Source organism: Myotis nattereri, assembly GCF_964212035.1.
Source record: "Myotis nattereri genome assembly, chromosome: 3".
NCBI lineage: Eukaryota > Metazoa > Chordata > Mammalia > Chiroptera > Vespertilionidae > Myotis > Myotis nattereri.
The window spans coordinates 188796698-188824132 of record NC_138077.1 but is presented as its reverse complement, the minus strand read 5'-3'; the positions used below and the strand labels follow the sequence as shown (position 1 = coordinate 188824132).

Sequence of the window (27435 nt, the reverse complement as noted above, 5' to 3'; positions counted from 1 at the left end):
AAAGACTATGCATTAGATGCCAAAGTCTCAATAAATGCATTGAGTAATCAATGGATTACTAGAATAATGTCGGCAGGTACAGCCAGATGGCACATGTTTCAGGGGACATTGAATTTTTATCTGAGGTTAGGGGCATGCATGGTAAAGTTAGAGGAGCCCTGTGTGCCCTCTAGAGGAGTATCAAGAAACACCGTTTGGACTGCTTCATAAATGTCACTTTCTGAGTCTTATAAGAAAGAATTGGAATTTGTGATGATGGAGCAATTTGTAGGAATAGTTATTCCTAGTGTGAAGGGAATAGAATAGCTCCAGAAAAAAGCATAAAAATGACGGTAGGTCCTGTGCTTTAACAGTTGAAGAATTACTACAAAGCTGAGATATGAAGGGATATTTTTAGCTCCAAATTGTGTCATCTGAAGGCTTCAGTCAGTGTAAACATAAACCTTTAAATAGGTCTGTATTTCTTTGAGATATATTGAAAAATAAGACATATCAATTAAATAACTTTATTGGTAGTCTTTTTGAGTGACAGCCTGAATTATATACATTTAATATATATTTTGATCTTTTATTGAGAGGTTGAACAATTTGGGGAAGAACAGAAAGGCAGATGAAAATGAAATTGAAAAGCATTAGAGACCTGCTTTGCAGTAATAGCTGATTATTCACACAAGATCTCTATCTATAGCCAGTTGAGCACTTCTGAGGATACTTAAATTTGCAAAAGCTTCATAAATTAGTACATTTGAGAAATTAATGAATGTACTTCAGAACATTAGTTTCTGTTCTTTGATACTACCCTAAAGTAGGAAGTTAAGTTGTTAGCTGATTATGAGGATGTAAATTTTATTTTTCTTGGAGTTACCTGGAATGTTTGCTCCGAGGATCACAAGGGAGATTTTTCATATTTACTGTGTGTGTCTGGCTTTGTAGATTTTTTTTATCCCGACAGCAACCTTAAAAGGTAGATGGTATTATTCTATTTTGCAGTTGAGAAACCTGACACTCATAGAGGTTAAATAACCTACCCCAAATTCCATACCTGGTTAGGTGTTGAGTCAGAGTTAGAATCCAGTCCTGGGTTGTGAGATGAATTTGTACATCTCAAATGCCCATGGGTTTTTCACTCTATCATGTTGCCTCTAAAAGACAAGCATCAGTAATCCTTACAATCTATTCTAATTTTAGAACCTTGACTTTAAGAACAGGTGTAATTGGTCTGGTCTAATATTTTAAAATTACTTTTTTCTTCTCTTTGTGAGTGTGTGGGGTTCATGTTTATGCAAATTTTTGTGTACATTAGATAGTTGTATGTATACAGCGTGGGGCAAACGTAGGTTTACAGTTGTGAGTGTATAAAACTGTTTATTCTTGTATTATTATTATTTATTTACTAGTAGCCTGGTGCACGAAATTCATGCACATTAAAAGGGAATTAATTAGAGGAAATGTTTTAATATTGCTATTTTCCCTTTCTTTATAATAGAAGTGTCAGCGATGAAAGGAAATTAGTAAAATGTATATGAAAATCTCCCTCCTGTCAGAGTCTGGGGCGTGCTGTGGGACCCAGAGTCAAGTCCCCACCCACCAGTATGCACCTTGAAATCATGCAAGACCCAGACCTGGCCAGCCCTACCCCCGTCAAGCCCCTCTGGGTGGGAGGCAGAGCCTCAGGTCCCCCGGCCCGGATATGAGGATGTGAGGGCATGACAACCATTTGCATATTAGCTCTTTATTATATAGGATTACAGGCAGTCCTCAGGTTACGTCGTACTTGATGTACGTCGTTTCGTGGTTATGTCGCCATCTCCCATTTATTTATAAAAAAATAAGTTCCATCATTTCGACATATGTACATATGTGCTTTATGTTTTTTATTATTTATTTACTACAAGTAAAGGTCAGGAATTGTTATCTTTCTTTTAAATTTTTTTTACTGTTTCACTTCATTACTGCTGTGTATGTGCTCCATGTGAGTGATGTAGGTGCTCATGTAGGTGGGTTCTGACTTAGGGTGAAAATTGCATTACGTCACACTGTAGGAATGGATCTCCAACGTAACCTGAGGACTGCCTGTATATTATTTTCCATATGAACAACTATAAATCTACTTTTGCTCCACCCTGTATATAGAACTCTTTTAACGTATGCAATTCTTAGTACCTATGGAACTCTTAATTAAATATTTTGGGGGGAGTGTATAAAACATTTTAAAATTAGCAAATCTAACAAGACTCAGTGAGCTATGCAGTATCCTTGTCTTGCAAGTGGACAGCTGTTGGTTGTTGATATCTTTCTCTAAGTGGAGGGAGATCCATTGTTATAGGAAGACTTTCTATCCTGCTAGAGCAATATGAGCAAGAAGCTTAGCTCTTCGCGAGTAAGAAGAACTCTTCTTGGGCAAGAAGAAAGGGATGCAGTCTGTGATCAGCACGAAGCATTGCTGGCTGACTCCTTGCACATTGAACCTGACACACCCACATTACATGCTCCTCTGCTTGGCTGAGGTAATCAGCCATTTGTGCTTTAGAAACAATGAGATTATTCTTTAGATAAATGTTTTGAGGATAGGTTAGTGAGGTATATTAAGAGGCCTCAGCAGACTAAATCTATAATCTATTTCTGTGGTCTATATTTAACGCACTTATCTTATATTGCAGGTCTCATGGCTTCTCTTAATTTAGAGATTGTGAAGCTAATAATTTTTTATTTAATCTAGACAGAAATCTTTCTTTAGCCTCAGGCAAGCCTCATTTATCCTTTGCCTCAGTTTCACAGCCAAGAAAATAGGGATAATGATATCAACACATTAGTTAGAGGTTTAGTTATTTAAATCCTTTGATGTAGGAGAACTATTGTTATCTGTCTTATGAAACACCTAACATGCTACAACAGAGAACAAACTATGCCAATGAAATCCCCATCCCAGAGACAGCGTGTTAGAAAGATTGAGCATACATGCTATTTTTAGATGTTCAAAAAGCTAAGTGCAAGTTCTTTTTAGTTGCGTGTTTGATGTCCTTATCGAATTACAAATCTCTCATTCTTTCCTGGAACCTTTCATTTTGCCCAGAGACTTGTTTTTGGCAGATTTCTATCTGCTTGAAAAGGAGTGCAATTTGGTCAAGTGAAGATCTGAGAACTTGGTCCCAACTTGCTTGAAAACTTTTTTAAGTGGCAACTTTTTTCTTATGGCTGCTTTGGTGGGCTGTGGTTGCCTAGGAGGGCCTCCATATATCCCCTATGATGCTTTCTTTGAGCCTGCAGGTGGCATAGTGAAAAGCCCAGCAGTTATAGCAGAAACAAGTTAACAAGTTGAATGAGGGAATTTTTGAAACTTTTTCCCCCAGAAATCTCAATGGAGCTTTTCTATTGACTGTACTAACCAAGTGTATGTATGCACAAGCTTGAAGTGTTTTCATCGTAACCTCTCAAAGACTGCAACTTGTTGGAACTCTGGTCTTTGGGATAGTATTTCTGCCAGTAATACTAGTTTGGTAGCCAGAAAACTTATAAGCTCTGGGTGAGCCTGATTCTTTTGATTCACTTTCCTTTGTCTATAGGGACACTTTTATGGAATGAAAGGATACAGGGTAGGACAGGGATGTGATAGCTAAGTAGAAAATCCAGGCTGCCATCACAAACTCTATCTTTGAGTGACAAGCACCCCACATGTCTTAGATTTTTGGAAACTCTTGGTTGGGCCCCTATCCTGCTCTGAATAATAAGGTAGCACTACAGCCTGACTAGTGGAATGGACCATACAATTTGTGGGAAGTCAGTAAGCATTCTGTCATTGTAACCAGAGAGTTTATTTGAAGTATCATGTAGCTACCCAATTTTTTTTTCAGCTCTTAACTTGGGTATCATCTGCTCCAAAAAGCATTCCCTGACTTCCTAAGATTAGATTAGGTACCATTTTTTTGTACTTGTACGGAGGATTAAAATTATCTGCTATCTCATCATCTCCCTGCACAAGACTGTGGGAAAAGAACTATATTAAATCATTCCCAACCTTTTCACTAGTTGTCTAATCTCCTCTTGAGATATTTAGACTCATCAGCTATTCTATCAATTACATCTTCCTGAGGAAGTTCTCCCAGAGCCTCTGACATAATTCAACCTATAGTGATTGCCTTCCATGCCTGGTCCACAGCTGTCGTTACGTCAACTGCCTTCACCATCATGAGGATTCATTTTGCCTCTTTTCTTCAGTTTCATGTCCTATTTCCTAGATGCCACGTTTTTCTTTTTCTTAGCTTCTGCCCTTGTTTTTATGGGAAACATACTAGAGCTTCCTGACAAAAGTGTTTGAGACATTGCATGACTGGAAAAATCTACTCTAAACTCATACTTGATGCATCATTTGACTAGACACAGAATTCTCAGTTGGAAAGCTGGTAGGTACCTAAGAATTTCAAAGGCATTGCTCCATTGTTGTTGAGAAGTACTAAACTTTTGTGATTACTAATCTTTTGATTGTAACCAACTTTTTTTCTTGGAAATTTGTAGCATCTTTCTCTTTCAGAAAAATTTCAAGTTTTCTGAAATTTCATGATGAGGTGCCTTCCCATGAATCTGTTTTATCCATGTGAGCCCTCCACTCAGTGAACCCTTTTAATTTGGATATTTGTGTTCTTCAGTTTAGAGAAATTTAAAAAATCATTTTGTTGATGATTCTTCTTATCTGTGTTTATTTTTTTCTGAAAACTTATTCTGATAATGGATTTCTTAGACTGGTCCTCTAATTTTCTTATCTTTCCTCTCATATTTTCTTTTCTCTATCTTTTTGCTCAAGTTTTATATATGAATGGGGCATGTTGACTGTGAGCTTCACTGTAGGGTGATATGGTAATGTGGTTAGGCTCTTTTGGTGGGGAGGGGGGAATCTCTTATATCTGCATCTTTGTTTTTTTCTCTCTCAGATTATTCAGATTCCCCAGAAAAGATATTAAATTCTCCTTTCTTTTTTTTAAAATATATTTTTATTGATTTTAGAGAGGAAGGGAAAGGAAGGGAGAGAGAGATAGAAACATCAATGAGGAGAATCATTGATTGGCTGCATCCTGCACGCCCCCCACTAGGGATCAAGCCTGCAACCTGGGCATATGCCCTTGACCGGGGTCGAACCTAGGGCTAATTCTCCTTTCTTAAAGGTAAAGACCGGCTGCTGGCATTCTAGGAAATGAGTGGGGATCAGGGTATCTCAGATTCTTGTATAAGTTCTCCCTTTTCAGTAAGGTGCCTCCCTCTCCCTACTCCCAACTGTGATTATTCTTTCCTAATTCAGATATCCTCTATTTTTTTCTCTTCAGACTACTACACAGGGTGGGACCCATGCAATAGTTGTGTTGCATAAGTGGAAAAGAGGGATCTTTTAACCAGCCTTCTTTATTTTAACTGCTCCCTCGCCAGTTTTATGCCATAAATGATTTCAGAGATAGTGCATCCCTCTTATCTTATAGATGAGGAAACTGAGACCCAAGGAGGGAGTGGCTTATTTAAAGTCACATGTGGAATTAATAGGAAAAGAAAACATACCCAATCTTAGAAGTTTCTTTTGGGGGTTAATAAAACCCTGATTTTAGTTTAGTTTTCTTTATAACTTGCTAGTTGTCTTTTTCTCATGTTGTTATAAACTTTTCTTTGTCATAGCTCCTAACTACCCTCTGCTGATCTCCTCCCAAGCTTTCTGGTTTCCAAGTAAACTGGACAATATTTCCATGTCATAATTAAGGATATAATTAAAATTCAAGCCCTGGCCGTTGTTGCTCAGCGGCTAGGGTGTCAACCTGTGCACCAAAGGGTTGAGGGTTTGAGTCCCCAGTCAAGGGTATGTTCCTGGGTTGCAGGTTCGGATCCGCACCCCCAGTTGGGTCGCATGTGGAGGTGGGGAGTGGAGGAATAGCAAGTGATCGATGTCTCTCTCTCTCTCTCTCTCTCTCTCTCTCTCTCTCTCTCTCTCGTCTCTATCTTCCCCCTCCCTTCATCCCTCCCTTCCACTTTCTCTAAAAATCAATGGAAAAAAATCCTCAGATGAGGATTAAAAGAAAAAATACTTCTTTAAAAATTCAAGTTACCGGCAGAAAATATATAATTGTTCCATGGTCTTGAAATGGACAATAATATTTTTGTCCTGTGGCGTATTAGTGTCTGACCAAAGAGAAAGAATGAAACTATTTAATTTATATTCAGAATAGTAAACTATTTCAAAGTGAAGGTTTGATTTGAGAACAAAAAGCCTTTGTTATTTCTCTATTAATATCAGTACATTTGAAGATTAAAATTAATTGCAGATATCTACATCCTGCAAGAGAAGTGACTAGCATTTTTATAAAGAACTCATTTAACAGAGTTAGAAATTAGCACATTCTCAATTACTTCTTAGCTTCACCCGGGAAACATGAGTAGAATTCCTCTATTCTTGACTTAAAAAGGAAAACTTTAGAATTAAAAAAGATGAGCCTCCATTTAAAATTATAAATCTAGCCATGCCCCCCAGGACCGTTGCATCTGATTTCTTTTCTTTCAGACCTCTCTGCCTTTTTCTTCTTTGGAATCAGCAGGTTTATTCCCTATCTCATTGCTTTAGGGAGCTGCAAAGCTACCTTGATGGCCCCTCTCCTAACTCTGAACAGTCACACTCTCTACAAAGGGGGCACTCAGCGCTGTCAGGAAGGATGCTATTCGTAAATATCTGAAATGGGATGTTTTCATCTTTGAGTCAATTCCAACAAGGAGGAGGTAATAGGAAGAGTGCTGACATTTACTGGTTCTTCTTTGCCAGCACTAGGTTGACTCTGGGGATACAAAGATGAAAGAGCTCCTTAGGAAGCACAAAGTCTGGATGGGAAAGAAACCATGTAATCCAATTTAGTGGTTTAAGGTCTGTAATGGATAAGAAAAGACTTCATCTCTAGATGAATGTGAATGAGTAGAAAGAGAGAATAGGGCATGCATTCTTGGCAGTTTACTCCAGCAAGTTAACATTAGCTATATGGAGGGGAAATTGTGGGAGAGAAGGCTGAATTAGGTAGGTGGAGTCATATTTTGAAAACCTTTAATGTCATCCTAAGGAATGTAAACTCAGTCCTGTGGAGCAGTGATCTTCAAAATGGAGTGTTCTCAAAGCCAAGGGGTGTGTGTGTAATATAGATGACAGAGGAAAATATTAGAATCTCTAGTTCTTTTAATGTTGTCTCTTCTTTTTAAAATGTCTGTTCTTGCCCAACCGATGTATGCCGACCTGGTGGAGCATCGACCTATGATCCAGAAGGTCACTGTTTGATTCCAGTCAGGTCACATGCCCGGGTTGCAGGTTTGATCCCCAGTGGAGGGCGTGCAAGAGGCCGCCAATCAATGATTCTTTCTCCTCATTGATATTTCTATCTCCCTCTCCCTTCCTCTCTGAAATCAATAGAAATATATTAAAAAATAAAATAGGTCTGGATAGGGGCTGGGGGGGGAAGGGAGAGAAAATAGGAGATATCTATAATACTGTCAACAATAAAAAATATCTATACTAATAAAAGGTAATATGCTAATTAGACTGGACATCTTCCGGACATCCTTCTGGACAAAGCCATGGTGGCAGGGACTGAGGCAGAGGCGGTTAGGGGCGACTGGGCAGTTGGGGTTGATCAGGCTGGCAGGGGAGGGCAGTTGGGGGCCATCGGGCCTGCAGGGGAGGGCAGTTGGGGGCCATCGGGCTGGCAGGGGAGGGCAGTTAGGGGGTGATCAGGCTGGCAGGGGAGCAGTTAGGGGGTGATCGGGCCAGCAGGCAAAGGTGGTTAGGAGCGATCAGGCCAACAGGGGAGCAGTTAGGGCAGGGGTGGGCAAACTTATTGACTCGAGGGCCACAATGGGTTCTTAAACTGGACCGGAGGGCCGGAACAAAAGCATGGATGGAGTGTTTGTGTGAACTAATATAAATTCAAAGTAAACATCATTACATAAAAGGGTACGGTCTTTTTTTTTTTTAGTTTTATTCATTTCAAACGGGCCGGATTCGGCCCGCGGGCTGTAGTTTGCCCACGGCTGAGTTAGGGGCATCAGGCCGGCAGGCAGAGGCAGTTAGGGGTGATCAGGCAGGCAGTCAGGTGAGCGGTTAGGAGCCAGTGGTCCGGGATTGTGAGAGGGATATCCCCCCAGGGGTCCCAGATTGGAGAGGGTAAAGGCCAGGCTGAGGGACTCCCCCCTCTCGTGCATGAATTTTGTGCACCTGACCTCTGTATTTAAATAAATAAATAAAATGTCTATTCTTGTGTGTTATATAAAGAGCATATTATATTATTTATAGTGATTCATGTATTTTAAAAGTAAGTAGGAAGAAGTGGATATGTTCAACATTTGTTTATGTTTGAAGAACACTATTTTTGTTTTGTTTCCTCCTTCCCCCACATTCCCCCTCTTCTACCTCTCTACCTCTTCTACCTCCCTGCAATCCTGGAGAACACTATTTTAGGCTGGCTTTCAGCAGGGAAATTAAATATATAGTGGAATAGGAGTATGGAACAGGAGTATGGATTAGAATAAGGGAAAACTAGAGTGAGAGAGAGACCAGTTAAGAGACTGGAAAAATATTTCAAGGCCTGAACTAAGGTAGTGGAGCTAAAAAGAAGAGGACTTGGAGACCAGTGAGATGTTGGGTAGGGGGCTGGATAAGAGAGGGAAGAGATCACCCTAGACTGTGGCCAGATTTCTGACTCCAGATCTAGATGGTGTTGATACTGTGATTAGGCTAAGGATCACAGGAAGGCTATTTGGCTCTCAGCCTAAAGGTTGTCACATTTGTTATAGATTGAATTGGTCATTCCATCCTGCACCTAATGCCCCAGACTCAGTATAAACAAAATGGCGGTTGGCTCTTTACTGTACACGTTGGGACTGCAGACTGGGAATCTTTTGCAGCTAGCCATTGGTGTTTATTAAAGCACCAAACAAACGACTCTTGGGTATCGGATTGGGATTGGACCACATAGGAGAATGTAAATTGTGACCATTCATAGTCATAACCAAGTAACTGAATTCATTAGTTCCATATGGGCAGGGGTGGAGTTACAGGGTGGTGATTTGGATCATAGCCATGGTTTGTAGAAGTGCTGGGTGGGTAAAAGCATGTTAGTTACCTTGCCCTGACAGTTTTTTCCAGGGGAGTAAGTATGTTTTCCTTTCTCCTTGCTGTGGGAAATTATTTGCCAGATTGTGTTATTTATAACAATCTGTCATGGAACAGCTGCCAGGAAAAGAAAAGAGGCTATTCCCAGTAGCTCTCCCCACCTCCCACTCTACCATTACCGCCACACACACATACATCCGGTTTTCTGATTTAACTTTTGTTTTTTTCTTCTAGTTTTACTCAGTGGTTTTTGGCTTGATTGAAAATATTCCTGTAATGAGAGAGTTCTGGGCTTTGCCCTGACTTGGTAATTGGGTTTTCTCTGCTTAATTTGTTTGCTTTAGCCAAGACTAACTGGCAGCAGTTTAGATTTGAATTCCTGGGTGTCTTGATTTTCCCCAAACACTAAAGTGCTGTCTTCCGCCTTCCCTTGAAGACCTTGTATGTTTCCACTTTGTCACAAATACACACATTTGCTGTCCTTTAGAGCTGTGCTTTCCGCCCTTGATACTGCCTTGGCTTCTCTAGAGGAGCAAGTTTGGGGTAAAGCATACTGAGGACTATTAAAATAGTGAGTAGGGAGATCTGTGGGGATTCCAGTTGGGCTCTGCAGAAGAAGAGACATACTGCTGGTGTTAGAAAAGAAGTGGTCTCCCCAAACACAAGGCAGCTGAGGGTTAGTGTGTCTGGGGCACTTTCAAGTTAATTGCATTTCATATATACTGTACAGTTGCTTTACAGTCCAAACAGTCTGTTTATTCATTGCTTGTGGTCACACATGATCAGAAACACTTCTGGTTCTTAACAGTTTTTCAGCTTTTTCTCTCTGGACTCCAGTTAGTAGAAGAACATTTGCATTTCTACACTGGGCTTTACATTTGTAGAATAAAAATCAAAACAATAGTAATTTCTTTCTCTTATAGCTTATAACTGATTTTCAACATTTTTCATCTCATCCACACATAAAGTAATTACTGAAATTCTATGGCACATCAAAAAAGTATATTATTTTTTTGCCAATCTGACAAAAGAAAATAGGTATAATTTTGATTCATTCACAGCAGACGGCTAAATTTGCCAATCTAAGGTAGAAGAGGTCAGTGCCCATGACTAAATAGTAAGGTATTGCATGCTTTAAAAATTCTTGCAGCACATTGATGTGTCTCTTGTGGCACACTGGTTGAAAATCGCTGACTTATAAAAATGTAAAGGAAAATGGATAGTATTACAAAGATGTGAAGATTGTTTAGTATTCCTTTTAGACTTTTATTTCTTCTTCTAGGATTTACAGCTTTGGAAACAAAATACATTGATCAGATAGCAAAGACTTTCCTTTGGAAGAGAATGGGAATGTGTTTGGTCCCAGCGAGTCTTACATGGTGCATTCTTGTAAGGCAGGAGAGGGCCTGAGGGGTAGCACTCCATCTGTATCCCAGACCCTGACCTTTCAGACCAATGCCTGTCTTTTCAAAATGAGAACAGATGGCAACCAAACATTGGGAGGAGGGGTCTGTTCCTTATATTCCTTGGGGATTTTGCATTCAGCTTAGCAAAAAGTCATCTAAAAGCAAAGAGAAATATGAGTTTGTGGACTATTCACAATTATGCAGGACTTGTTTGGCATTCACTGTACTGACAGATTAATTTTTTGCAGATATTGAATTATAACAGCAGTCATTTTCCAAGACAACATTGACACAATTAAGAAGCATCTGCATTGGTGTCATTTTCTTCACTTTGGAGTATACTTTAAAATTGAATTAATTGAAGAACAGTCAGCTTGCAAATCTCAGTCATCTTATTAGAGAAGCTTAGAAAAATAGAAAGCTTTTCTTCCCTTAGCAAACTGTCATTTTCATTATAATGAAATTAGGGGCCCAGTGCACGAATTCGTGTAACTCAAAAGGAACTGTGGGCCACGAGGCTGCAGTAGGCACAGGGGCAGGTCTCAGACCATCCTCCTTGCCACCACCCGGCCCTTCCCCCCGCGGGCCCTGGTCCCCTATGTTCAGCAACCCCACTCCCGCCACCGTCGCTCCCACACTCTGATGGCACCAGCCACGCTTGCACCCACACTTGCACACACTGAAGGCGCAGAGTGATTGGCAGCTGCTGCCATGATCACCCCTCAGGAGCAGGGGGAGGTGGAGAAGCCCTCAGGGGCAATCAGGGCTGCTCGCACCTGCTGATGGCACCAAGCGATTGGGACCATTGCTGGGCACTGGCAGCAGGTGCAAGCGAGGCCGGTGCTGGCAGTGTGTGCAAACAGCAGTTCCAGCGCTGGCAGTGGGTGTGAGCAGGGCCAGCAGCAGATGCGAGCACCAGGCGGGACTGCGGCGCGCAAGAGCAAAGAATTTTCAGTAACCACCAGAGGCTTGCCCTGATGACAGCGACCGGCATCCTGCTTTGGTCTTGCGCCCCTGCTCATCTGCTCCACCATCCTGCCGCAGCCAACACCCGCCATGTTCCGCTCACATCCCCTGGCGGTCAGTGCACGTCATAGTTCGGTTGTTCCTGTTGTTCCATCATTCAGACTATTTGCATATTAGCCTTTTATTATATAGGATGGAGCAACTTCTGTAATGACATGTCTTTAGTAATGGCCCAGCTCTCTGTCTTTCTAAGCATTGTTATAAGAAGTAGGATTCGCCCTTTCTGGTTTGGCTCAGTGGATAGAGCATCAGCCTATGGACTGAAGGGTCCCAGGTTCAATTTTGGTCAAGGGCACATGCCCGAGTTGTGGGCTCGATCCCCAGTGGAGGGCACGCAGGAGGCAGCCAATCAGTGATTCTCTCTCATCATTGATGTTTCTATCTCTCCCTCTCCCTTCCTCTCTGAAATCAATAAAAATGTATCTTACAATAAAGAAGTATGATTCTTCAGGCTATTTCTTCCTTAGCTTGCATGTATGTGGGCTGATTTATTAATATTTGGTAGTTCCTGGATGGTGAGCATAGCAATTTTTTTCCCTTAAAAAATAATGTTTTTAGGGACTTCTTTTTTTTTTTTTTTAATTCAGAATTAAGAATTAAGAGAGCCCTAACTGGTTTGGCTCAGTGGATAGAGCTTCGGCCTGTGGACTCAAGGGTCCCAGGTTCAATTCCAGTCAAGGGTATATATCTTGCTTGAGGGCACATCCCCCGTGGGGAGTGTGCAGGAGGCAGCTGATCGATGTTTCTTTCTCATCAATGTTTCTAACTCTCTATCCCTCTCCCTTCCTCTCTGTAAAAAATAAATAAAATATATTTTTTTAAAAAAAGAATTAAGAGAGAAGCAGAAGGGTAGAAAAAAAAATCCAAATTTGAACTTCTTAATCTTAAGATAAGGCCTTCAAAAGGAATTGTTTAGGCTGTAAATAATAAGTTATATGTAGGAAAAGAAATGATGGTTCTGGTACAGATTCTATACAGATGGTCCCTGACTTATGATGATTTCTCTTATGATTTTTTGACTTTACATTGGTGCTAAAGCAATAAGCATTCAGTAAAAACTGTACTTAGAATTTTGAATTTTGATCTTTTCCTCGGCTAGCGATATGCAGTATGATACTCTCTCATGCTGCTGGGCCGGGGCAGTGAGCCACAGCTCCCAGTCAGGCACGCAGTCATGAAGGCAAATAACTAATACTCTATAGTGTACTGTTACCAGAGTTTTTTGGATATAGTGTTCTGAGCAAGTTTAAAGTAGGCTAGGCTAAACTATAATGTTTAGTAGGTTAGGTGCATTAAATATATATATTCAACTTAATGATATTTTCAACCTACGATGGGGTTGTTAAGACATAACCCCATCCATCCTAAGTTGAGGATTACACATGTATTCAGAATAAGAAATTTCAGGCAGTAAGACAAGGCATCCTAAACATTGAGCCTTACTTTCTGAGCAAAGACAACCCTTTGCTGTAGTAGAATATGAGTTTAAATCATCCATTTTCCCACCCAACACAGAAACTTGATTTTAAATTAAAATCTTAGAAAAGTTGGAACCACTTAGAAAAATTTCCATGAATACAGATATTCACTTTATTTTAAATCTGGGATAATTTAGTACAATGTTTTTCATACTTTTAAAAGTAGCAGAACCTGTTTTCCAAACCAAAGTTTATACAGAAGCCTAGACAATAAAATTAATAAAAGAGGAGCTGCCTTGGTTGACTCAGAAAGGGCAGTAGCAAACAACCTTTCTCTGAGGTACCTCTGGGAAACTGTAGGTGTGTTATTGAGAAACATTGATGTAGTTGATTTAAATTGCAACTTAAGGAATTTTGTTTTCCAATTCATTATTTTTGGACTTGTTTTCTGTATTTATGGTAAAATATGACAGAATGTATATGTAGAGATTTGTTTAAAATATATAAATAGCTTTTCTTAGCCTGTCACATTTAATACTTTCTAGTCCTAGAAAGATCACCAAAAGTGATGATTTGTCATTAGAAACCAAGGATAAGATTATCTACACCCTTGTATTCCTAATTACTATGTATAGATGCAAAAGTTGGACAGTGAAGAAGGCTGATAGGGAAAAAAAGCTATTCATTTGAAATACGGAGTTAGAGAAGAGCACTATGGATACCCTGGACACCAGAAAAACAAGTGGGTCCTAGAGCAAATTAAACCTGTGACATTGCTGAAAGCAAAACTGACAAAACCGAAGCTGTCCTACTTCAGGCTCATCATGAAAAGGCAGGGTTTTTAGGAAAACACTAGGAAAATAGAAGGTATCAGGAAAAGAGAAAGACCAAATGTGAGATGGATTGACTCCATAAGGAAGCCATAGGCATGCGTCGAAAGGAGCTGAGCAGGGATACTGAGGACAGGACATTGTGGACAGCACTCATTCATAGGAGTCTGAGCCAACTGATGGCACATACACAGTCTAAATTTCCTCCAAGTTCCACAATAGGACTTGGTTGAGCATAGAGTACATGCTCAGTAAGTGTTAGATAAATGAATCACTACAAGCAATAATCCAGGTTCTGCCCTAGCATTTCTAATGATTCATTTCCTAACAAAATTATTCTTTTTTGACTAGCTCTGATTAACAGACACAAGTTAATATGAAAACCAAAAATACTTCTGTTCATATTTTACCTGTTTGTTCTTAGTTTTGGTCTTGGGCTATTCAGGTAAAATTTGGTTCTTCCTGAAGACTGTCAAGTATTTGAAGAGTGCTATTATCTCTTTCTTTCTTAGCCCCACCCCCTGCTCCTTGTCCTGCCCACTGTCATCCACACATACAATCTTTACAATGTTTCTAAGCCACTGTAATTTTTACTAATTTGGGTGATCCATTGTCCTTTGTGATACTGACTTTCCCCTTTTCCCTTTGACAGACAGACGTACTGGTCCTGAGCTGTGACCTAATAACAGATGTTGCCTTACATGAGGTTGTGGACCTGTTCAGAGCTCATGATGCATCACTTGCCATGTTAATGAGGAAAGGCCAAGATGGCGTGGAACCAGTTCCAGGTCAAAAGGGGAAAAAAAAAGCAGGTAAGGAGACCAGTTTGATTTATTTGTTTGTTGGGTTTTTATAATCATTATTGTCATTTATACTTCCTTTTAAAAACATTTATTGAAGCCCTAACCGGTTTGGCTCAGTGGATAGAGCGTCGGACTGCGGACTGAAGGGTCCCCAGGTTCGATTCCAGTCAAGGGCATGTACCTTGGTTGCGGGCACATTCCCAGTAGGGGGTGTGCAGGAGGCAGCTGGTCGATGTTTCTCTCTCACCGATGTTTCCAACTCTCTATCCCTCTCCTTTCCTCTCTGTAAAAAATCAATAAAAAATATATTTTAAAAAAAAATTTATTGAAAACTATCTGCAGTACAGGCACTGTGCTAGCAGTTGATGACATGTAGTCCAATACAACAGTCGCTGACTTGAAGAGATTATAACTGTTAATCAGATTCTATAAGGTCCTAGAGGCTTTTGTATGCAGAGCAGAGCATTCAGAACTGTTTGCATTGTGTTTAAGGCTCGAATAATGGAATGCATATATCTAAGAAACAAAAAAATAATAATTTAAAAACTAATTGTAAAAAATATTTAAAGTGCCCTAGCCAGTTTGGCGCAGTGGATAGAGCATTGGCCTGCGGACTGAGAGTTCCAAGGTTTGATTCCATGTACCATGGTTGTGGGCACATCCCCGGTAGGAGGTGTTCAGGAGGCAGCTGATCGATGTTTCTCTCTCATCGATGTTTCTAACTCTCTATCCCTCTACCTTCCTCTCTGTAAAAAATAAATAAAATATATTAAAAAAATAAATAAAAGCTTTAAAAAAGAGAGAGAAAAAATACTTAAAGTTTGATTGCAAATTTAATTAGATACCTTTAAGCAGTTAGAATTACTATTACAAATGTAGTATGGTTGATTCTTTTGAATGGTCCAATCACCCTAAATAAACAAGATAGTCATTAACCATGCTTTGTCTTCTTAAGATTACAAGATACGTATTTTTATATTTTCCAATGATTCTAGTAGTAGGTTATTTTTTTTAATCTTTAGAAAGCTATAGTAATCTTAATAGACCAAAAAGAAAAGGAAAAGTACTCCAGTCAATTCAAGGTTTTAGAATTTGGGTTATTAACTAATTATTGATTTTGGTTAAGGCATAGTTCCTGATTGCTTTTCCCAGAGTATTTCAAACCTGAACTACTGATTCTGTGATGGGGCTACTTTTAATAACTGAATTTATGACCAAAAGCTTTGTAAGATCACACTTTTTATATAGGTTTTAGTTGTTTCTGGAATGATGTGTTTTTACCCTGGAGCTTTTACTAGAAATGATGAGTACTTTAGATTTTGCTTATCCAGCATTATGTAACCCATTATCCTGGCATTATTATATATTGATGTAGTCTCTTACAATTACTAGAAGCTATGTATGGCTTATTAGCATCCTGCTATTAATAGAGCCACCTAGAGCTTTCATTTCTAGGATTTGAGTAATCTAGTCTGTATTTTTAGCTCTTTTCTTTAGGGCATTTGGTTAAGTTATAATTTTGCATTATAGCATTGAAACTTCTTTCTAGCTGCTTTTTGAGTTCTGGTGATCACTGGTGCAGATTAATGGTTGGATCCTCTTTGTACCTTATTATTATGTATAATCCTTATGTCAATCATTCCTTTTGTTCTTGATATATTTTCTACTTTCGCAATGTCTGGTTTGCTTACTCATAATTCCCTCTATTTAGTCTTTTCTACTTATTCAGATAGAAAAACACTGTATATCCAGACTTTGTAAACTGATGTATATTTTATAGACTTATCTATTTATAATAATTTAAAAAATCAAATGCCCTGTTATATTACTCTTCTTGGTATTAGAACATTTTAGATTTCATGTTAGCTTTTATCTCTTAAGTATTATTATACTCAGTTGACATCTTGAATATATATACATATATATCCTACCTAATAATAGACAAACATGGTAATTGACCGTACCTTCACTACACCTCACATTGGCTAATCAGTGTGATATGCAAATTAACCGCCAACAAAGATGGCGGCTAATTTGCATACCTCAGGCAGGGCGGGACATCCAGGACAGGCCAGCCGCCCAGGAAGGCACATCCACCCCAGAAGCCTCAGCAGCCAGCTCTGCCTTGCCGCCCCGGGACCCCAGATAAGACAGGTCCCCGGGCGGCAAGGCGCACCCACCCCAGAAGCTCCAGCAGCCGCCTGATATGTTAGTAACTCTATCAGTAAGCACTCTGAAAGTCAGCGGCATAAATGCACCAATTAAAAGACAGATTATGAGGGTGAATCAAAAACAAAACCCACTTTAAATATAGACACATATAGATTAAAAATAAATGAATTAAGCTTCAGCCTGTTTTGCTCAGTGGATAGAGCATTAGCCTGTGGACTGAAGGGTCCCAGGTTCGATTCCAGTCAATGGCATGTACCTCAGTTGCTGGCTTGATCCCCAATTCCTATCAAAGCATGTGCAGGAGGCAACCAATCAATGTGTCTCTCCCTTTCCCTTCACTTTCTCTAAAATTCAATGGAAAAATATCCTTGGGTGAAGATTAACAAAAACAAAGTAAATGGATTAAGTAACAGTAAAGAGTTTATAAGAAAAATATATTCCAAATTTTGTTAGTTGTATAATGGTTATTTTTAAATTATTAACACCTAAGAAATTGGGTGATGGGTACATATAATATGCTGTATTATTTTATAGTTCTTTTTACATGTATGAGATTATTTTAAATTAAAATATTAAAAAATTAAAAATTAATAAAATATTAATTGAAATGTATATGCATTACATGAAAAATCTCCTAGTTGCTCCTAGCATAATTTATTAAATTGTGCTAAAATTTACAAGGGTTAATTAAATATCTTAATTCTAAATGATATAATAGAAAATATATAATAGTGCAGTTATAAGCACTTATCTGAAAATAAAAATGTAAAGAAGTGAATTTAAAGAAGGGATTAGCTAAAGAAAATATATGCACAACCCGTGGGCACAGACAACAGTATGGTGATGGCCAGAGAGAAGTGGGGGGCAAGAGCTGGGTAGAGGGGGGAAATAGGGACATCCTATATAATAATAATAATAAAAGGCTAATATGCACATTGACTGAACGGCAGAATGACCGGTTGCTATGATGCGCACTGGCCACCAAGGGGCAGATGCTTGATGCAGGAGCTGCCCCCTGGTGGTCAGTACACTTCCATATGGGCAGTGCCACTCAGCCAGAAGCTGGCTCATGGCTGGCCAGCACAGTGGTGGTGGCAGGAGCCTCTCCCACCTCTGTGGCAGCACTAAGAATGTCCAACTAATGGTTTAGACCCACTGCCTTGGGGGCCTAAGCCTATAGTTGGACATCCCTCGAGGGCTCCCTGGCTGCCAGAAGGATGTCTGACTGCAAGCTTAGGCCTGATCCCCTGGGGAGAGGGCCTAAGTCGACAGGTGGACATCCCCCAAGGGGTCCTGGACTGTGAATGGGTGCAGGCTGGGCTGAGGGACACCCCCCCCCACCCCAGTGCACAAATTTTTGTGCACCGGGCCTCTAGTCTGTATATATAAAAGCCTAAGCGACCGGTCAACCGGTTGCTGTGATGTTTACTGACCACCAGGGGGCAGACACTCAATGCAGGAGCTGCCCCCTGGTGATCAGTGTGCTCCCACAGCCAACCTCCCACAGCTGGCCAACCTCCCGTGGTCCCTCCCTTCCTCCCCCCCTACCCCCCCCCCCCCCGCCGGCTTGCTGACCCCAATTGGCCCCGATTGGGACTGGGTGAGACAGCCCCAATCAGCCCCAGTCGCCAGCCAGGCCGAGGGACCCCACCCATGCACAATTTCATGCACTGGGCCTCGTGTGTGTGTGTGTGTGTGTGTGTGTGTGTGTGTGTGTATACACACATTATTTTGCATAGAAGTTAGTTTAAAGAGAACTGCAACTGAAATAAGTGTTGTCAAAAGTACACTATGCCAACATCAGTGAAACAGAAGTGCCTTAAATACAAACATATTTATCACTGACCATCTTGTAATCTTTCTGTAGTTCACTGGATGCAATATTTCATAATAAAGTTTTAGAATATTTCTAAATAAATACATAGCTTTTTATAATTTTATTTTAAATGAACTGTAACTGTCTATCTGCCCATCCATTTGAAAGTGTTTTGATGCTTAAATTGTCACAATCTGGCCATTGGAAGTTCCTTTAAGCTGGCTCTTCTATCCTCTTTGAAAAGTATGATGTATATTGGTAACTTGCTCTTTAACTGGAGTGTGAACATGGAGACAGGGAAGCAGGAAATGGGAGTGAAGCGGAAACAGTGATCATACTAAAGAGTTTGAACTTTATCCCTAACAGTGAGGAGCTACTGAGGAATTTTAAACAAGAGAATCTCATAATTAGATTTATGTTTTAGAAAGATTTTGTCATTCTTAACATGAAACTTTGAACTTCTCATTTTTTATATTTTGTTATAGTTGAGACGAAAGGTTCACCTAAATACCTGAGTTTTTAATTCCTCCCATGGGATGCTATGCATTTTAGTGATAAGCATTTTTTAAAAGAATTCTAAATTTCTCAGACTATATATTTGGTCTGCTTCTTGGGAGCTGTTGTGTGACAGAACAGCTAGTCCCCTCTTTCCCATATTTTGTTTAATAGTCTAGATCCCCTAGGTCCAAGTTTCCCAAATCATCATTTACTGACTTATAGGAGAATGGCTATGGTTAGATGTTTCCAGAGCCATCTTTTTCCCCCTTGCCCCTTTCTTGGAAGATTTATAGGAGATGTAGATACTGAGGAAGACAGTTCATGTTTGGATTTTTTGGACTATTTTTCCTGCTGCAGGCTGCTACACATGTTGTTCTCTTCTCCCACTACACACGCACTCTAAATCCAACTTAGCCTTCAAATTATTTTCTGAGCAAGGCCTTCCTTGACTCTCTAATGTGAAATTATATCCCCTTGTTTACCTATATATGGTAGTTCTGCCCTCTTATTTACTCTCTCCTCTACTAGACTGTAAGCTCCATGAGAGCAGGGATTATACCTGTTTTGTTCATTTTTATTTCTTTTTTTTCCCCTTAATTCTCACCTAGGGATATGTTTTTATTGATTTTTAGAGAGAAGAAGGGAGAAAGAGAGAAAGAAACATTGATGTAAGAGAAAAACATCTATCAGTTGCCTCCCATACGCCCTCCATCCCCCCGATCAGGGATCAAATCCATAACCTGGGTATGTGCCCTGAAGGGAATCGAACCCACAACATTTTTGGTGTATGGGACAATGCTCCAACCAACTGAGCCACTGGGCCAGGGCTGTTTTGTTCATTTTATCCCCAGACTCTGACCCAGATATGGCCCATGGTGAACAGTCAGTAGATATTACAGTGTTGAATGGTTTAGGGATCTGCCTATAAAGGCAGCTCTTATTGCCTCCTAGGTAAGAGAAAGATTCAAGCCTGAGCAGTTTAAATCCTAAAACTATGAGTCTGAGCTGTAGTTGGATTCATGAGTATAATTTGCATGAATCCATAGGCCATATCTGGGCCAGAGCCTGGGGATAAAATGAACAAAACAGCACTGGCCCAGTGGCTCAGTTGGTTGGAGCATTGTCCCATACACCAAAAAGGTTGTGAGTTCGATTCCCTTCAGAGCTCATACCCAGGTTGCAGGTTCGCATAAATTATAATACTTATAATTCACATGAATATTATAAGAGCGATAATTTATAATGGGGTTTTTTGTTGTTGTTAATCCTCACCAGAGGATATTTTGCCATTGGTTTTTAGAGAGAGTAGAAGGGAGAGGGAGAGACAGACAGAGAAACTCCATATGAGAAAAACACATGGATTGGTTGCCTCCCACATGAGCCCCTATCAGGGCCAGAGATCAAGCCTGCAACCGAGGTACAGGCCCTTGACTGGAATTGAACCTGGGACCCTTCAGTACGCAGGCTGACGCTCTGTCCACTGAACCAAACCAGCTAGGGCTATCATGATTTTTTAGACTGATACTACATTGTCTATTAACTTATGTTGGAAATGTTTTCAGTTTTAAAATAAACACCTACTGCTGTAGCATGGCTGTTAAGAGCAGAGGCTCTGTTCAGACTGTGTAGGTTTTAATGCCCCAAAACTGTATGATATTGGGCAGATTTTCTAACCATCCTGAGCTTCATTTTATTTAGCTGTAAAGTGTAACTGAATCCTTTCAGGATTTTTGTGAGAAATAAGATATTTGTAAAGCATTCTGTTTATTCCTTGAAACATAGCTTAATATATTGTAATTGCTATTCTTATCATCATTATCACTTCCACATGTATTTTAGAAATATTCCTATGGGAAGTAATTTGGTCCTGTAGCCTAACAAAATCACATATAATAACTTTGCGAGCATTCTACATTATTTTTAAAGGGAATTTTTAGATATTTTAGGTAAAATGGTAACCCTTTATAGACCACAAATATCAAAATGCTTTTGTTTGCATTATAGCTTCTAAGTCTATAGGGAAATTAATTGTGGCAGCCTAAATATCTAGACAAGCCTCCTTGGAAGAACCACATGTAACTTTTTCTGGTGTTTCAAGTGGGCTCTGCTTTCTGAAGCTTTTTTTAGGTATCATCTTCTCAGAAAAGAAATTAGATGATTGAGTGGTATAAGAGAGACCCAGAAACCCACCTAAGCTGTGCAGGGAAATGGGGTATATAAACTCTGGAAAATCCTATTTACTGATTTTTGCAGCATCGGATACCATTACGGAAGTATAAAATCTTCCACTTGTCAGTATTTAGCCATTGTTCTACCATTTGCTTAGTATTACTTATTGAGCAAATGGGTCAACAGATTAGTGTAACTGTTATTGGGTATGTGTTACACCAAGCACAGAACTAGGTACAAGGCCCATATAAATGGGCAAAAAACCCTCATAATATCCCTATCTAAAGGATAGACAGACAAATGTGTGTTATACCCTCCCTAATCATAGGGCATTTTGAGAAACCTGAATTCTGAAGGGGAAAATTGGATAGAAACTGTGATCTTGAGAGAACTAATGAAAGCCTCATACATGTAATTTTTGCAGTCACAAAAATCAAACAGTAAACATTACATAAAGAGAATATCAGTGATATAAAAACATACATATTTTAAACTTGTAATAATGCATAAATATCATTAATTCCCATTTACCATTCCTTGCTTGTTAGAAGCTAAAAAAATTTCCTTTTTTCCTCAGTTTCAATAAGAACATGGTATATTTGTTTTGTTGTATTACAGATAACATGTTTATTAAGGGGTTTGTCTTTTTGGTATATTCCTCTGTGCAAATGTTTTATGCTGTTATGATTTTATGACACAAATTATTGACTGTTATCTCTGAAGTTCCACTGTGTCTCTTGGGATATTTGAAATGGAAAAAATTTGTTTAACCCAGTTTACTGTAGTAGTATTTCTCATATTCCTCTCTAATTCTCAGAGTTATATAGTCTTGATCCAGACTAGAACCAGTATATATTAGTGTGCTTCAGAATCACACGAGTGAAAGCTGTCACCTCTCAATCAACTTAGTTGCCTCTACACTAACCATTATTGGTAGGCAGTTTTGAGCCTGTGTTTCTTCTGCTTCAGCTTCCTTCATTTTTCTTAAAGCTGTACTTCAAAGGAAAACTTCTACTCTGCTTGGGCTTCTGCTTGATCTATTTCCTCTTCTCAGTTCCCACTCCTCTGCCCTTTTTTTCCTAATCATATCCAACAGAAGTGATTTGAAATCCCTGCGTTATTCAAAACTGAAGTTCTGTGATGGAGGAAGCAAGTATATAGAATTATGTTCAAATGTGCCTAGAATTCATCATCACAATGTGATAAGTACAATAATAGGAGCATGTGCAAAATACAGGGAGCAATGTCTCAGTTATAGGAAAATATATTTTAAAACATGATGTTTGAAAAGAAAGAGGTGAGCAGTTTACTTTTGTGCAGACAGGGTAATGGGTATGAAATCAGATCCCTGTCCTACAAATGCTTTACATTTTGATTTAAGTCATTGCATTTAGGACATACTATATATGTATAATCTATGCTAAACTATAAGCCCTATATGGGAAACAGAGATAATCAAGATTTGCTCTCAAGCTGAAATCCAGTGACTGGAGCTAGATAGTATGTTATTGACCAAGTTTTTATATCTATTTATAGCTAATAGCATTTTGTGAATAGCTGCTCAAGATTACATCAGAGATAGGTGGTAGAATCAGAACTTGAACCCATGCCTTCCTACTCCATAGCTTGGGCTTTCTTTTTTTTTAATTTAGTTTTCACTTTTATCAAGATTTTATATGCCCATAATTTAAAGAGAGATATAGTTATCCAAAAGTGTTTCATAAGCTGAAATCAGAGTGTCATCCAGGACTGAGGATTCATCTGAAGGCTCAACTAGGAAAGGATTTCTTCTAAGCATATTTGTTTGTTGGCAGAATTTCAGTTCCCTGAGGACTGTTGAACTGAGAATCTCAATTTCTAGCTAGCTGTTAGCTAGAGGCTGTCCTCATTTACGTATATTTTTAAAAGTCACTTGGGCCTCTCTCTACATAACAAACATAATGCCTGTCACAGAAGAGGTACACAAATATATTTATTAGCTGAATAAGCAAATGGATAATGACTATGGAGGAAACAGGAGGGTTCAAAGAAGCAAAAAAATGACTAAAATATGAATAGTTGAATATGACAGATTTTTAAAATGGAACTTCATAGTTTTAACTGCTTTCTTAACGCTATTTGTGTGGTCTTTCTCCTTAGGATGAACATTCTAATGTTACCTGCTCTGCTGTCAAAGTGGAATTCACTTTGTTAACACAGAACAGAAACTTTTCCAAGTTTCCCTAATTTATATCATATTCTGAGGTCCCAGTTACTATGGTAGCTACAAAGAAGCAAATACAAAAGGTGGGGCCTGAGAGTGAGGGGAATGTGACTGAAGTGCACCAAAACTGAAAAGTGGACTTGGAAATTACTGCTCCCGGAACATTCGGGGTTTTGTGGGCCTAAGGACTTGGATAGGCTAAGCACTCCAAATTAGATCCAAAAATAATATCTCTGTGTTTCTTTTTAAAATATTGGTTCATGATCAGACCTTTGCAGACTTGGTTATGTTCTCAAGTTTCCATGTAATGGATGAATGAATGAATATTGATATATGTCACAGCTGCTGTATGGCATTTGAAATTCTCTGCAGTTTTTAGGTTTGGTTGTAAAACTTGCCTTCAGCCCTAACCGGTTTGGCTCAGTGGATAGAGTGCCGGCCTGTGGACTGAAGGGTCCCAGGTTCGATTCCGGTCAAGGGCATGTACCTTGGTTGTGGACACATCCCCAGTAGGAGGTGTGTAGGAGGCAGCTGATCAATGTTTCTCTCATCGATGTTTCTAACTCTCTATCCTTCTCCCTTCTTCTCTGTGAAAAATCAATAAAATATACTTTTTTTTAAAAAACTTGCCTTCAAATTGGCATTATTTACCCTTTCTTCTTTGGAGTTCACTAATCTTAGATATTGAAAAAAATAACATAACTTTTAATGGTAGCTTCTCCCTATTCAGAGTCAGACACTACATATGATAAGATGACTGGGCACCATCTGAAGAAATGAATGCTTTAGCCACTGAGCTAAACACATTATGCACTTGAGTAATGCATTTGGTTCTTGGTATAGAGACAGATTAAGCTGAGAGGGAAGCATGTTTTTTTGTTTGTTTGTTTGTTTGTTTGTTTGTTTGTTTTAAATATATTTTATTGATTTTTACAGAGAGGAAGGGAGAGGGACAGAGAGTTAGAAACATCGATGAGAGAGAAACATCGATCAGCTGCCTCCTGCACACCCCACAATGGGGGTGTGCCTGCAACCAAGGCACATGCCCTTGACTGGAATCGAACCTGGGACCTTTCAGTCCGCAGGCCGACGCGCTATCCACTGAGCCAAACCAGTCAGGGCGGGAAGCATGTTTAATCATATGGTAGTCATTGCCTGTCAATAGGAGGCAGATAAATTCATCTTTAGAGATAAAAATATTTCCTCGAGTTCAACTTTCACTTTCTCCTTGGTGTTAAATCATTGCTTTATGTGATTTTTGTGAGGATCAAATGAAAGCATGTATTAACTTACTTAGTCCTTATTACCCTCATTTTACAACTGAAACTGAGGAACAGAGAGGTTTAGTATCTTGCTCAAAGACATACAAATAGTAAGTGGATTTATACTCAAGTGGTGTGGCTTCAAAGGCTCCCTTAACTATATGTTATGCTGCCTCTATTTGAAAATGCTTTTGCAAGCTTAGATAGATACTATCCAGATCTTAGCAGATTTTGTTAAGTGTCCAACACTGTACTGGGTTTATATTTAAAGGAATCCTAAGCCTGCACTTGAAGAGCTTATAATGTGGTTGGGGTGAAGAAATGTAACACAGAAAACAGCAATCATAGGGCAGCCTGTAAAATCACCATCTACCAGATAACTCTGTACATTTAATAAATATGTACCTTATTTTATTTGAATGCTCCCATACACAGCATAAAATCTAGTGCATAGTAGACATATAGTTAATGTTGGTTGAATGTGGATGTCCTTAAGTAATGTTATTCCCATTTTCACAGTGAGCAGACCTAGCTGATTATTTCAAAGAAAGGATATCTTGTGTTTTCTTTTTGTGCCAGGCAGTGGGCTTGTGGTTAATCCACTTAGGTGGTTAAGCAGTATCGTGACTGCCCCTCTTTTTAAAAAACTTTTTTATCTATTTATTTTTTATAAATAAAAATTATATATATTTAAGGTTTACAAGGTGATATTTTGGTATATGTACTGTGAAGTGATTACCACAATCAAACTAATTAACATATCCAGCACCACTTTCGCTTTTTATTTTTTTAATAATTTCAAATTTACAAAATAGTTACAAGAATAGTATAAAGAACTTATATATCTTTTTTAAAATATATTTTTATTGATTTCAGGGAGGAAGGGAGAGGGTGAGAGAGAGATAGGAACATCAGTGATGAGAGAGAATCATTGACCGACTGCCTCCTGCACGCCCCACACTGGGGATCGAGCCTACAACCCAGGCATGTGCCCTTGAACCAGGGAATCGAACAGGGGACCTTTCAGTCCGCAGGCTGATGCTCTATCCACTGAGCCAAACCGGCTAGGGCAAGAACTTATATATCTTGCACCCAAAGTTTAATATTTGCTTTATCATTCTCTCTTTCATAACATATATTCAATATATATCATATGCATATATAATGTATATATAATTATTTTTTTCTGAGCTATGTGAGAATAAATTGCAGGCATCATTCCCTTTGCCTTTAAATACACAAAAGTGTGTCCTCCACCTACCTCCATAAAGGACAGATCTCTAAAAATAGAAAATTACATTGACACAATACTTTAACCTATAGAACTTATTCAGAATTCACAGTTAACCTAATAATATCCTTTAGAGCAATAAAAAATTTTTAAACATTGTAATGAGTATGTGCTACATAACACTCAGTTCTGTATTTGGTTCCAAGAGAAATGTGAGCAGGTACCCTCTTCCCTGACTTAGTCATACAGGCAAAGCAAATGTCTTTGTTTGATATTCCTTCTTTTGTATGATTCAGTGGAGCAGCGTGACTTCATTGGAGTGGACAGCACAGGAAAGAGGCTGCTCTTCATGGCTAATGAAGCGGACTTGGATGAGGAGCTGGTCATTAAGGGATCCATCCTGCAGAAGTAAGCCCTAGGGTGTTTCTTATTGGCAATTCTTCATGTCTTAAAACAAAATAAAACCACCCAGTGGATGGGAAAGAGTTATGAAAACTAGATTATACTGTGTGAAATTAACAGAAGAATGTGAATGTTTTCTCCTGAGACAGTATGAAGACTTTCTTTCACCACACAAGCTTAGCTTTTCTCTGTGTCTTTTCTTGCCAAGGTAGAGTCAGATCCTGCATAGGAGTGGGGCAAAGCAGCTGTGGGGAAAACAGGGAACAGGACTGTTTTTCTGACAATGTTATAGAGCTTCCTTTTTTATACAAGTTACTATCTTAACCGTTTTTTAAGTGTACATTTCACTAATCTTAGTATATTCACATTGTTGTGAAACAAATCTCCAGAACTTTTTTATCTTGCAAATATGAAGTTCTATATCTATTAAACAATAACTCTCCATCTCTTCTCCCCAGCCCCTGGTAAACTACCATTCAACTTTCTGTTTCTATGAATTTGACGTCTTGCGATACTTCATATTAGTGAATCATAAAGTATTTGTCTTTTTGTGACTGGCTTACTTCATTTTGTGTAATGTTCTCAAGGTTCATCCATGTTGTAGCATGTATCAGAATTTCCTTCCTTTTTAAAAAAATATATATTGATATTAATTTCTGAGAGGAAAGGAGAGGGAGAGAAACAGAAACGTCAGCGATGAGAGAGAATCATCGATTGGCTGCCTCCTGCACACTTGCCGCTGGGGATCACACCCACAACCCAGGCATGTGCCCTGACCAGGAGTCGAACCATTACCTCCTGGTTCATGGGTCGATGCTCAACCACTGAGCCATGCTGGCCAGGCTCCTTCCTTTTTAAGGCTGCATAATATTCCATTGTATGTCTATACAACATTAAAAAATTTTTTTCCATTAATCTGCACCAGAGGATTTTTTTCCCCCCAAAGAGTGGAAAGCAGGGAGGTGGTGGGGAGAAGAGAGAGATAAGCATCAGTGCAAGAGAGATACATCGATTGGCTGCCTCCTGCACATGCCCCAACTGGTGCTGGGGATCGAACCTGAAATTCAGGTACGTGCCCTTG

The 27435-nt window shown here is 39.2% G+C and overlaps 1 protein-coding gene across 3 annotated transcripts in view; it reads left to right on the top strand.

Moving 5' to 3' along the window:
- Positions 1 to 27435, top strand: part of EIF2B3 (eukaryotic translation initiation factor 2B subunit gamma) — a 92340-nt gene that overhangs the window by 18661 nt on the left and 46244 nt on the right. For all 3 annotated transcript variants that reach the window (XM_081085829.1, XM_081085831.1, XM_081085830.1), the window contains exons 4-5: positions 14451 to 14610; positions 26249 to 26360. In XM_081085829.1, the coding sequence (XP_080941955.1) occupies positions 14451 to 14610; positions 26249 to 26360 (272 nt within the window). The remainder of the gene's footprint in view (positions 1 to 14450; positions 14611 to 26248; positions 26361 to 27435) is intronic.